Source organism: Limulus polyphemus, unplaced genomic scaffold (genome assembly GCF_000517525.1).
Source record: "Limulus polyphemus unplaced genomic scaffold, Limulus_polyphemus-2.1.2 Scaffold1208, whole genome shotgun sequence".
In the NCBI taxonomy this organism is placed as follows: Eukaryota; Metazoa; Arthropoda; class Merostomata; order Xiphosura; family Limulidae; genus Limulus; species Limulus polyphemus.
In genome coordinates this window covers 273,504-288,010 of record NW_013666818.1, presented here as the reverse complement: position 1 = coordinate 288,010, position 14,507 = coordinate 273,504, and the positions used below count along the sequence as shown (strand labels likewise).

Here is a 14,507-nt window from a genome sequence, read left to right as displayed (position 1 = left end):
TCATGTGAATATGACTGAAAATTTTATTTTTTTCTGAAAAGGTGGTGTTTATTTACTTGTGACCACGCTGTGTACAGCAGATGTGGATGGGACTACGACGAGATACCAGTGATCGAAGATGTAAGCCGTAAAAGAGGTCATAGAAGGTTTATCTCTTACGAAGATGGCGATGCAACTAAACGCCCGAAGTGAAGAAAAATATATACGTGCTACCAGTAGAAGATGAAATAAAACAAATAGCAGGGAGTCATCAATGGAAGAGGAAAAGTATAATAAAAAAAGAAGAAGGACAATAAATGAATCATGATAAGGAAGAAATGACTGGTATAAAAGATCAAATGATAGCTACCAGGTAACAGGGGAAGAAACAGAACTAGCCAACAAAAAGAAAACATCCAACAAAATGACTGTCGAAGAGATGATCATTGCTGGTCATATGATTGATGACCATTACCCGAAGCTGCTCGACTTTGATGCTATGTTATTCATCAACCACACAGCCTCCAACCTTTCCTACTGCAATATAATACTTAGCAAATCGATCGCACCCTATCCACCCCTCTAATTTACTTATGCTTTTTCGGATTTCCAGATTTGACGGGAATCTTACCCACTTGACAAACTATTGTATTTTTCTCTGGTGTCAGTGGTAGCTTGGTAAAAGTTCCTAAATTTATAGAGAAATAAAATATATAAAATGTCTTATTTTAAAGATGATTAAGGGAAATAGATAGTAATATTCTTAAGATTTCCATGGGCCGCATCTGCATGTAGGATTCAGCACAGAGACCAAAATTTTAGACTTCAGAAATATTCACTCCATAGAAGTTACAATGTCTAATGTAAACACTAATAAGTTTCTTAAGGTAATTGTACATTCATAACTTATGCAACACTGTAATGCAATTATAAGTGTTATCTAATTATACATAATTTATCTAATTCTTATAAATCATCACTTCTGGTTTATAGTGTCAATGATTCTGTTTTTAAAATTTGGTAATAAGAATAATATGATTAATATTATCGATATATATTGACGAATGAACTGGACTTACATTTTAGTCGTCTCATTATCTGGACGAAGATTTATCTTAGATAATTAGCTACTTACCTCTTGTCAAACCAATAAGGGTTACATCGTGATCTAAAAACTGCGCAAATTGCATAATGAGTAAGGTAAAAGTTCTGTGAGGCACGTTTGCGTCAGGTGTTGCTAAAGAGGATACAGCTCGTGCGCTTGGAAGAGGTCCACCATCAGAAGCTATTCTTGGTTGGTCAAGACCTGTAAAAAATATATGATTTATTTAAATACAAGTGTGATTAGTGAGGAAGAGGATGATTGTAAAACAACATAACTTTGAGTCAGATCTATTTCAATTGAGGACTCCCAAAGTAGTATAACTTCCATATATATATAATCTTTATGATGAGAAAAACCCGAAGGACCAACATATTTTTTTTAAAACAACGTTTGTTTTTTCAAAACTTTTACAATAGTTTGAAAAGAAATAAAAGTCATACAGGGAAAGAGAGTTTTTTCTCAGTTTACGAATAATACGCACATAGACTAATTTGATAGTCGCTGTTGAACAGACATACCCTTATTGTTAAGCCCATCGTAATAGTCATTAACACTCCATAGGCCATAAAGATGAATTAAATAAAATAAAATAAAATCATTGTAGAAAATATAACGTTGAAATATAGACACATATTTTCTAACTAGCGACGTTTCGAGTAACTGCTTTTCGTCAGGCTTAATATAAAAATGTAATTAACGTCATGGAGATCCCAATTCTTCCACAAACATTAACTTCCTAATTGCCTTTAACGTTAAAAAAGTTACCAATGTGTATTACTTTATACTAAGAGAAAGCTGCAATTTATAAATAAATAATGAAAAACCTATTTTCTGGATAAATTTCATCACAGAAAGCTGAGGGAATTAGCAACAGTTGAATTGTGTGCTGAAATAATGTCACTAAACATTTGAGCTATGTGCTGAAATAATGTCACTAAATAATTGAACTGTGTGCTGAAATAATGTCACTAAACATTTGAGCTATGTGCTGAAATAATGTCACTAAATAATTGAACTGTGTGCTGAAATAATGTCACTAAACATTTGAGCTATGTGCTGAAATAATGTCACTAAACATTTGAGCTGTGTGCTGAAATAATGTCACTAAACATTTGAGCTATGTGCTAGAAATAATGTCACTAAACATTTGAGCTGTGTGCTGAAATAATGTCACTAAACATTTGAGCTGTGTGCTGAAATAATGTCACTAAACAAAAATGCATACAGGAGGATAACATTTTGGATGAGGAAAAATGAACGAGTAAAATTTAACTTTAAGTGATAGGTAGTAGTTATGACAAATAATGGTTAAACCTTTGAATAGTGTGGCATCAAAATGTAAGTAAATATTTGTTTTGACAGTTCCAGCTCAATTAGAAAATGCATGCATGATACTGTGTAACAAAATTCCTGGAATAATTCTCTAGTAACGAGTTTTTTGGCAAACTTAACGCACCTGGCGACTATTCAAGGTTATCCTATACGTACCTACTTAACTTAAGTGTTTGGAGCTTCAAATGTCAACCTCCTTTTCCTAGTACAATCTAAGATAGGTGATGACAATGGTTTATAAGATAGGTAATGACAACAGACTATAAGATAGTTAATTTGTTAATACCATACCTTCTATGACAACAATAAACACGGATTTTGCGTAGAATAATTGATTCATTCGACAGTAAATTAAACCAAGAGTTTGTATCTAAAATTCCTTCGATGTAAAAAAACGCCCAATGATAGTACATTGACAAGTATAGATCAATAACTCAAAAGAAACATCAATCATATTGTTGAGCAGTCGCTTAACTTCCCAGATATGAGTGCCATTTTTGATAATATTAAAAATGATATTATAATATAAAGAATCAATTTATTTTTTGGTTATTATTTGATGGTACTTTTTTGATGGGTGATGAATTGTTTCTTGCATTAAACTTTGGTATAAATTCCAAATATTACGAAAACACTGATCAACCATGTTTCCATACAAATGTTACTGTTGATTTTGGTAAGTTCTAGTGATATTTTTATATTAGCTCTGAATAGCCTTGGATTTATATTAGTTCATCTTGTGTTCATTTGTTAACGTGATAGTAAATGTTTTTCTGTTTTGTTTCTTACTTAGGTGTACATGTAGAAAATACGTTTGGTACTGCAGTCTTCTAGGGTTGTAAACTAGTTGCTTATACATAGCATGGCCACTGGTTGCTTGAAGTGAGCATGGCCACTGGTTGTTTTGTACTGAGCATGGCCACTATCTTCCATTGATTGTGAATTTTATACACTTATGTTAACTAATCACAAAATCACGGCCTTTTACAGCAGTGCTTTGAACACTAATTTACAAATATAAAGGTGATACAAAAGCTTTTTGCATTAATCTGTCTACCAAATATATTTTAATTCTTTTCTCTTTAGAATATTGAACTACTGATTAGAGAAGAGCCTATACATTTTCTTCATTACACAGTTAAAATAATATATGAATATTTTCATGCATTTTGATGTACGAAAAAAAATGACACTTTTAATATTGCATTTCAGGGAGGTGTATTCCCATCCTACAGTCGTGTCTTAAAATTATAGTTCATATAGTGTATAAATAAAAAGCAAAAAAAAAAACGAAGTTTGCTTTGTTTTGAATTTCTCGCAAAGCTACACGAGGGATATCTGCGCTAGCCGTCCCTAATTTAGCAGTTACTCATCATCAGCCACCGCCAACTCGTGGGCTACTCTTTTACCAACGAATAATGGGATTGACTGTCCCATTATAACGCCCTCGCGGCTGCAAGAGCAAGCATGTTTGGTGAGACAGGGATTGGAACCCGCAGATTGCGAGTCGTGCGCCCTAACCACGTAGCCATGGTAGGCTCTTTAAAACTATAGACATGAAGAGTAGATTTCAATATTATAGTTTGTACACCCAGAACTCATGCCAGAAGTGCCACACGAGGCTACTTCCTACAGTACATACACATTCTTTAGTGACTCAACAGTAAACTTAACGGCTCATAAAGTTAAAAATCGGGATTCGATAGCCCATATTTCGAGTTTTCATTCCCGCGGAAAGTACAGCACAGATACCTCATTATGTAGCTTTGTGCTTAATAATAAGCAAACAAGGAACTTAAGCAACATCAAAACTCTAATTTTCACAAATATTAAAAATCAGGAAATACAGCCGATTAACTAAAGCAGCTCAGTGATAGCGTACTAATGTAATACTGAAGACATTATTGCTCAGTGATAGTGTACTAATGTAATACTGAAGACATTATTGCTCAGTGATAGCGTACTAATGTAATACTGAAGACATTATTGCTCAGTGATAGTGTACTAATGTAATACTGAAGACATTATTGCTCAGTGATAGTGTACTAATGTAACACTGAAGACATTATTGCTCAGTGATAGTGTACTAATGTAATACTGAAGACATTATTGCTCAGTGATAGCGTACTAATGTAATACTGAAGACATTATTGCTCAGTGATAGTGTACTAATGTAATACTGAAGACATTATTGGTTAATGTCCAGGTCGCTAGAATGTTTTTACTATATTAAATTTTTTTATGAGTTTCATAAATGTACTGAAAGTCACGTACTTGTTTATAGTTATTTCACAAAATTATGCTTTCTTCATTAAAATAGTCTTTATTTTATCCATAGATGTTATTGGTGGAAGACAGCGTTCCGTTGGGTTTAATTAAATCCGTCTGTAGTTTCTAGGTCAGAAATGAAAAACATGTTCATCCATCTATCTTATTATTGAAGATCAGTTGAATCATATTCGTGTCATTGCTTCAACAGAAATATCACAACAAGGGAAAATCCGAACACTGTTGCCATTGAGTGAGTGGAATGATAAATTTCGATTTTATTTCCATGTTATAGAAATACTAGCATGATCATACCATGAAGTTTCTGTTGATAAAGTTATTGTTATTTTTTGCGTTAAAGCTGCAGACAAAAGTATGATGCCCGATGGCATTATTCTATTTCATAGCATCAAATATTTTCAGACTTTTTTTCGGGAAAACGTGGTAATATTTTTCACTTACGTGGTTTGGAATACTTACCATCAGCATGTTTTGGATTTCACTTACACGGTTTGGAATACTTACCATCAGCATAATTTGTATTTCACGTACATGGTTTGGAATACTTACCATCAGCATGTTTTGGATTTCACTTACATGGTTTGGAACACTTACCATCAGCATAATTTGGATTTCACTTACATGGTTTGGAATACTTACCATCAGCATGTTTTGGATTTCACTTACATGGTTTAGAATACTTACCATCAGCATAATTTGGATGCAACAAACGGACGAAAGCAGTAAAGGACTTGCCCCAGGTGGGATTGTATAGGTTATTACATCTACCATCTATGGCACGGTATTTTGTCGATGGACAAGTAGGTACACCAGGACAAACTGAGCTTGCTACTGTATCCTGCAAACTGAAGCCAGAGAGTCCGTTGCTTCCTTGTATTACGTCCAGTTCGAAACTAACAACAAAATACAGTTGTTTTTCATTAAAGAAAAATATAGTATTCTACGTGTCATGTGGAAAATTGAAGTATAAACATTATCAATCAAGATCGTTCTTGATTAGAAATCAATTTTCATTCTAAAGCATCAAAGAATAAATACTTCTTTTAATGTGTAAAATTGTGGATATTGCAGAAAACCAACTGTTGAGTTCTTGCTATTCATAGTAATTTTATCATATACTTGTTTCTGTTTTAAACAATTTATACTAATAACACATTACTAGTAAGTCGGTACAAACTGTTATGTATTTATTGACTATCTTTCAGTTAGGTATTGTGAATATATTTTGGAATTAGTTTACACAAAGAGTTCGGGTGTGGAATGGTTATCGTGCTCGGACTATGAGTCCGATGATTCATGAGTTGTGTCCCGTTATCGAAAAAAATGCGTGGGTCATAGTCAAATTCTTCTATTCGATCTGACAAGGGTAGCCCAAGAGATGATGATGAGGAGCTATAGTCTATCAGTTAAAAAATAATAGAGACAACTATGCGCAAATGACCCGTGTGTAATTTTACGCGAAAATCTGAAATAAATATTTCTTCATAAGTTTGTTATACCTTTTTCTAATTACATAATTTAAACGAAATGAAACTATGATAAGGTTAAAGCATAATGCGTGTTAATTCAGTTTTTGAACAGATAAATAATTTCCAAATTGTCTTTAGCCCGCCCATTGTATACTTAGAAGAAATGTGGTTAAGATCGGGGTAGAATTTAAAACACTAAAATTTTATTAAACGTATTCATAAGTTAAACAATTACGACTACGTTTTTCAAAATTGAATTAACATATAATATCGAAATGTGTACAAGTCGACTTACGTTTTGGCCAAATCTTGAGACGCTCTCAAACCAACAAATCCGTCTCTTCCTAGCTTTTGAGTGAGAGATTTTGTTCCGAAAAACGCTTGGTGCATGAAAGTTGAAGTTCCTCTCTGTGTAACCAAACCTAAACACAACACAAACATGATTCATGTTATCACATCAAAAAGACTGACTCAGGAAATTCAAACTTTAATAATGAACGACATAATGAAAATGCGTAAAATGTATTTTTCGTAAACATGTATGTTGTTGTTAATAATAAAACAACAACAACATTCTTTCAATAAAATAGACCAAAACAATCAGTCAGTATTCTATCTATATGTATGGTCTATCAATAACATATATGATAAATATATATATATATATATTACAGATTTTATTTCTTTACCACCAAAGGTAAAATATAAAAGAGAATTTGTGACGTAGAGACCTAATGCATTATTTGATTGGCCATACCCTCTGCTGTGAACTGCAGTTGTGCCTATTCAAGGCTCATCAGCACAGGTTGTGCTAGCAAAACAAAGAAATAGATTTTGGGCTCTTATAACCGTGATTTGCATATAAATTTATGAGGTTTGTAAGTCCTTTTCAATCACCAATAAAGTAACCTAAAATAATTTAGCTGTGTGAAAAATGTTATTCTTTTGCCTAAATCATTACTCCATATTAAATATCTGACCAACTATTTAATAATTTTATGTATATATTTATTAAAGATTTGTTTTCTTTCTCACCAAAAGTAGAATCGAAAATAGAATCTGTTACGTAGAGGCCTAATGCATTATTTAATTGGCCATACCCTCTACTGTGGACTATAGTTTTGCCTATTGAAGGCTCATCAGTCAGAGCTTGTGTCAGCAAACCAAAAAAATACGTTTAGGCCTGTTTAAAATGGTGATTTGTATATAATATTTATGAGGATTTTAAGTCTTTTATTGGTGGTTGAAAAGAGAAGATATGTTATGGTTAATGCGAGTAATAATATGCTGCCTTTTAACTCAAGAAACCTCAAAGAAAAATTAAGAAAGTATCATAAAGTACAAGTTACTGTATCGTTAATATGCAACGGGAAATTCAAAACAAAAGTTTATTTTCATAGCAAATTATCGAAACAACCATCTTTTGCAACTACTTCCATACTGTTTGTATGATGAACTCACCTAGTTGTTTGAGCTCTTGTTCTAAAGCTTGCAATGACGTTAGAGCTGCTTGTCCAGCCGCACCAGCGTTATTCAGATCATTACCGGTGATCTGTGGAATGTTAACCTGCACAGGAAAGTCCAAAGACGGAATCCGAAACGGAACTAGGAAAAAAAAAAACATTAGAAAATTATTTTACTGTTGCGTTACAATATCCCTAACAAATGATGAGAAAAAAATATATAACTAAATATTTTCAGCACAAAAGACAAAATGTATAGCAAACAGATTGCTGAGGCTAATGTTGCTAACGCCAAATCTAAGACTCTGCTCTAAAGTCGAACATATTAATTTTATTACCATGCACGAGTGTAGTACGTCACTTGTTTCTGGTTTACATAATTCATTGATTTCGATCATATGTACTGCTTGATTTCAAGTATTATATATGATTTATCAACAAAGCGTCTGAATTAACCATTTTGTCTCCTCTATTGTCTTTTCAGGAATATTTTATTCTCGGACATCTTACCTTCTATATTATGTTTGAGGCCTTTTCAAGACACGAGTAACATAAAGTTAACGAACCAATGCATTTTCTTGCCTAGAAAATATGACCTTTTTATTTTTGTGCAAACTTGGTTGGTTTGTATATAAGAGGATACTTATTAATATGATAATGCAGCATGGCAAGTGTATGGATGGAAAACACTGAGAAGTAAAAACTTTTAATCGTTTTTATCATGGAAAAAAAACAAAAACAAAACTATTAAGATGAAATCTAATGTACTGATAACCTTGATAGTTTATTAACCACAGGGCGCTTGTACGTTTTCAATGTGTGTGTGAAAAGAGATAAAAGTAATTATCTCTTTTCACACACACATTGCGTCCCCCAGTGGCATAGCGGTATGTTTGTGGACTTACAACGCTAAAATCCGGGTTTCGATACCTGTGGTGGGCAGAGCATAGATAGCCCATTGTGTAGCTTTGTGCTTAATTACAAACAAACAAACACATTGCAAATCAGGGACAATGAAAGGTGATAGAGAGTCTAGGATAAAGTAGGGCAATAACTTTTGTGTCGAGTTAGTCTGTAATTATTTAGCTTGATTAAGAAGGGAGATGAAAATTTTTTTTGCACTTGCTAATTTAAACATTTTTGTTCTAAATATTATTTTTGTTACATTCTGTGAATATTTCTAAAGCTACATAAACTCACGTATACACAGAATGTAAGGAAAGTCATGTTGTAAATTAGATACATCTCTGAATAATGTTTTTTCATTTCCTTTATAATAACATTGAATAGGTGACTGAAAATTGGTTAAGTCTCTCCCTTATAGCAAGGCAGAAAACATCTTTCGGGATATATTACCAGTCTTATTGAATATTAGTTATCTGGAAAACTGAGTTTAAGTTTAATTCTTAACATTTAGTTTTAGAAATTAACACATAAAATTGAACTTCACAGATCGCTCTATTTGGTGATTCTAAAATATTAGGGACAATTTCTAGTCACTGTCCTTTAATCGCCACCTAAATAATGGAGTAGAAAAAAGAGTAAACATACTTGATGGTATAATTCCATCAGATTGGCTTGGGCAACAGGTGCCGATACCAATGTTGCCCAAAGAACACGTAGAACCTTGTATGTCTTCTATACTGTCGAATGAGAACAAACAGGCACTGGGAACTTTGCATACTCCTTGACCACCATCAGGAGTCGTACATGGTGTTTCAATACTCGGTCCAAACTGACCAGGAAAGAAGGCTGAAGGATCGAACGGCAAACCTTCAAGTAACACAACAAAAGATTAGAGCACGGTTATTTTTCATTTTCGATGAATTTATCTTACGAATCACGACATAATGGTTACAGCATTTTAATAAATATATGTTACTGTTTTAACTGTTGTTTTTACACTCAGGCATGTACACTTTTTTTGCCCCCCCCCTCCCGAGTGGCACAGCGGTACGTATGCGGACTTACAATGCTAGAATCCGGGTTTCGATACCCGTGGTAGGCAGAGCTCAGATAGCCCATTGTGTAGCCTTGTGCTTAATCACAAACAAACACTGTGTTTTTATACACAATAGAAAAGTAAACATAACAAAATAAAAATGAGTCAAAACAATTTTCCAACAAAACCTTAATTAAACCTACTTGTTTAATCTTTAAAACTACCGCGCATCAAATTTTATTAATAATTTTGCATTTTTTTACATGCTAACAGTCAAGGTCAAATCTTTCCCATGTCGAAATGGCACATAAGATCCAGTGCTGAAACCCGGCTTACCTAATACAAGCGGATGAGAATGGTGACACATTCCCTCTGCACACATAAAATCCAGTGCTGAAACCCGGCTTACCTAATACAAGCGGGTGAGAATAGTGACACATACCCTCTGCACACATAAGATCCAATGCTGAAACCCGGCTTACCTAATACAAGCGGGTGAGAATAGTGACACATACCCTCTGCAAAGGTTATTCCCCAATTAACAGTTGATACCCAGCAGATAGCTGGATTAACTGAAACGGTTGGAATAGAATGTCTTACTTTAGGACACAATAGCCCCATTTGAGCTGCCTCTGAACTCGAAGTATCAAACTACGACTGTAAAGCGCAAAGCCACTGATCCACACTGCCCCTTCTATATGTTATAGTGTTATCATAATATGATAATGCAATGTTTTTAAATCCAACCTATCTATATTTTTTGTCAAAATAGATTTAAAATTCCCTTTATTTCGAGTAGATAGAACTTAATGACATCAATATCAACATGAATGAAATGAAATCGTTATGTCTTGTTTGTTTTAAAATATTTTTGAAATTCTAAAATAACTACTGAAAATATCTAAGGCAGCATATTTAAATCACCGAAAATTTTCAACATAGTTTAAATTAAAGTGTCATGTTTTACGTGACTTTTGCTTTGTCGTTTTGGTCAGTTAAAAATCTGCAGCTCATATTTACTACAAACTTATTGAGCAACATTAGTTACTCACCTTCAAGTTGTCGTTTTGCTCGTTTTGTTTCTCTTTGAAGAGTGATCGTAAAAGCCAGGTAAAGAATGAAAATGACACTTGCAAACGTTATCTTCATTTTTGATTCCTGTAAATTGGAGGCCAGAAATCCAGTTTTAGTGTAAAATATTCAACCACCAGTAAGATGCCCTTCTGTAAACGTGAAAGCTGGTAATTTTGTTTTAGACAATATTAATGTCATTAAATTTTAGCACTGATTATCAAATGCCAGTAAATAATTATCATAAAGTTTGAAAAATAATAATAATTAATGAGCACACTAAATCCTAGGGGTATGGAACGTACATACTTTATAATACTAGAAAATTGTTGACATTAACAAACATTTAAGATAAAACCATTTGTTTGGTAAGCCCGTGGGAACTGTTAGACTCTAAACTGTTCAGGAAACATTTATTCTAATAAAACAGCCTTGTTAACATTATAAAACAGATACATCAGTTTGAAGGAAAAGTCAAACACTGCCCTCTAGGTTTACAAAAAAAAACAACATATTAAGGACAGAACTTTAAATTACAAGTTTCCAAGAGTGAGTGTTCAAAACATCGATTGTATATAACTCATGTTTGTTTGTTTGTAATTAAGCACAAAGTTACACAATGGGCTATCTGTGATCTACCCACCACGGGTATCTAAACCAGGATTCTAGCGTTTTAAGTCCGCAGACATACCGCTGTGCCACTGGGGGGCATAACTCATAAAAACCTTTAACTGACCAGGAAAAATTTACGATCTATATCATTTGAAACTTTATAGCAAAAAATATATTTCTAAGTTTTCTCTTATGTGTTACATCCTCTCACTTCCTTAACACTAGCAGTTTCAGGATCATTTGTCTTATGGTCAAGTTTTACTTATATGGTGTATATTAAGGCTTTCATTGCATACTGCATTAGATAATAAAGAGATAACTAACTTATGGTTTGAGTATGTGAACTTTATGTATACAGTGTATTTTCAAATACCGTAGTGAAAGCCCACTGTGTATTGTCAAAATATTATTAGTGTTTCATTTGGAAAAATAGAATTAGTTTTTCAAGTTTGGTCCTTCCTCATGTTCAGTGAATGTCATCTACTTCTGATGTATATAACCCATTTTCCACAAAATGCTCGGAGACATGCTCTTGGTAAAATCCCAGCACTTCTCAATATATATATATATATACTTAATTTGAAAATAGAAAATACATAAGTTAACATCCTTAAAGATATATTTTCTAATTGTAATTGACAGTTTGCTTTTGATCTTGTTTATGATATGTATGGTACCTAAAATGGACGAAGAAGAGTGACATCTCACGGAACAATTTCAAATATTAAAGATAGCTTATTATATAAGCTCTTCTTTCCTTGAATAGTCTATCTAAAATAGTAATGAGTCAATCATATAAATGTATACGTTTTGTTATGCTTTAGTAATATCTCGACCTTATAGTAATGAATAAAAACCCTATAACCCGAGCGCTTTCGAAAGGTGGACCTTTCTTCTTCAGGGGCAAACTGGGACCTTATTGTAAAACTTCTTGATTTTTGAATATTTTCGAGGAAGTACTTTTTATGGCATAATGTACATAATTTTCAATAAATTTGTTAGTAACATTTCTTCCTTATGGTAAAAGCTTATAATTATTGAATACTTTCAAGGAAGTGATATCGGCATAATGTTCGTAATATTTTTTCAACGTGTTTTCCAGGTTTGGACGTAAAGTACTTGTTCACTGAGCCTTGAAAGGTAAGAAGCAAAAATTGTCCGATGGGGACTCCAGCTATACGAAAGGAAATTCCGAGAATAAATCTATAACCTTCATACAAGTAATCTGGGAAAATACATACTGGAGTTTTATGATTATAATGAAAAACAATGTAGAGAATCCTTATCACCGAAACGTTCAGGTAAATACAAGGTAAAATTTATAAAGGTGTGAACTAGTAAGATAGAGAAAAACAAAACAAACTTAGACATCAGTTACTTGAAGTTTTCATGTTGTGTTGAAGATATTCTGTTTTTATAATGTGTTGAAGATGAAGTTTTCATGTTGTGTAGAATATCTCCTGTTTTCATAATGTGTTGAAGATGAAGTTTTCATGTTGTGTAGAATATCTCCTGTTTTTATAATGTGTTAAAGATGAAGTTTTATGCTGTTTTGAAGATCTTCTGTTTTTTATAATGTGTTGAAGATGAAGTTTTCATATTGTGTAGAAGATATTCTGTTTTTATTCTACATAACATGAAAACTTCATCTTCATCACATTATAAAAAACAGAAGATCTTCAACACAACATAAAAACTTCATCTTCAACACATTATAAAAAACAGAAGATATTCTACATAACATGAAAACTTCATCTTCATCACATTATCTTCAACACAACATGAAAACTTCATCTTCAACACAATATAAAAAACAGAAGATATTCTACATAACATGAAACTTCATCTTCATCACATTATAAAAACAGAAGATCTTCAACACAACATAAAAACTTCATCTTCAACACATTATAAAAACAGAATATCTTCAACACATTTTAAAAACAGAATATCTTCAACACAACATAAAAACTTCATCTTCAACACATTATAAAAACAGAAGATATCTTCTGTTTTTTATAATGTGTTGAAGATGAAGTTTTCATGTTCTGTTGAAGATTTATTTTTAGAGATATTTTTATTATTTGTAGAATATCTAAATATAGCGGAACTAACGAATCTTCTGTTTGTGGTTTTAATATTCAAAACATTTCTCACTGATATATTCCATTAACCATAGTTTCGTGGTAGCATTATTTATTACTATTATCCTAAATCGAGTGACTATTGTAAGAAGTTTAAACGGCATTTCTAATACTGCTATAATTTGAATTTAAGTAAAGATGAAATAATATATCGTTTCAAGTATTTGTATGTCTAGAAATAATAGCTAAAAAAAAGTGTTTGTCTGTTTGTTGAATTTCGCACAAAGTTACACATACCTATTTCAGAAGTGGTAGATTAGAGGGAAGGTAGATTGTAAACACCATCCACCGCCAACGCTTTTGCTACTCTAATCGAATAGTGGGCCTGACCGACACAGTATAATCCTCTACGGCTGAAAGAACGGCAGGTTTGATGATGGGATTTGTACTCTGACCTTTCACACCACAAAAGAAGTGAAATAAGTCAAAGGTTATTTTTTCCTTAAATATTCTTTATAGGAAATATTTTTAAATTAATATTCTATTAATAAATACAACAGCGAAGGTGAATAGTTTGGTTTGTTTGGAAGTTCACGCAAAGCTACACGAGGGCTATCTGCACTAGCCATCCACAAATTAACAGTGAAAGACTAGTGGGAAAGTAGCTAGTCATCACTACCCACCGCCAACTCTTGGGCTACTCTTTTAACAACGAATAGTGGGATTGACCATCATATTAAAAAGGGCTAAAAGGGCTAGAATGTATGGTGGGACGGGAATTCAAACCCGCGACCTGCATACTGCGATTCGAACGCCCTAACCACCTGGCCATGCCGGGCCCAGCGAAGGTGAGAAAGAGTGTATAAAAAATTTGTATGTTAGTAAAATTATTGCTTGCTACGCCATTATATTGGACAACCATGGCTGAGTGCCAAGTTAAACGCGGCTTCAACCTGGAAAACTGTAGATTCTCTGAACAAGATCGTTATTAACAATTCGATAAAAAAAAAGAAGAAAACCGAATTAGTTACATTACTCACTGTCTAACGAAATGTTTAAAAACAATATTTTTCCTTTAGGGAAAAAATGACATAAGAAAGTTGCTGAATCATTGCTTACAGAGACTATTTATAACTTTGTACTATTAATGATTGGAAGTTA

The 14,507-nt window shown here is 33.0% G+C and overlaps 1 protein-coding gene across 1 annotated transcript in view; it reads right to left on the bottom strand.

The window, feature by feature from the left end:
- Positions 1–14,507, bottom strand: part of LOC106462615 (chorion peroxidase-like) — a 30,792-nt gene that overhangs the window by 10,845 nt on the left and 5,440 nt on the right. The window contains exons 2-7 of the mRNA XM_013922558.2: positions 10,632–10,737; positions 9,189–9,410; positions 7,636–7,779; positions 6,470–6,596; positions 5,390–5,598; positions 1,115–1,285 (exon numbers count right to left, since the gene is read on the bottom strand). Coding sequence (XP_013778012.1) covers positions 1,115–1,285; positions 5,390–5,598; positions 6,470–6,596; positions 7,636–7,779; positions 9,189–9,410; positions 10,632–10,728 — 970 coding nt within the window. The 5' untranslated portion in view covers positions 10,729–10,737. The remainder of the gene's footprint in view (positions 1–1,114; positions 1,286–5,389; positions 5,599–6,469; positions 6,597–7,635; positions 7,780–9,188; positions 9,411–10,631; positions 10,738–14,507) is intronic.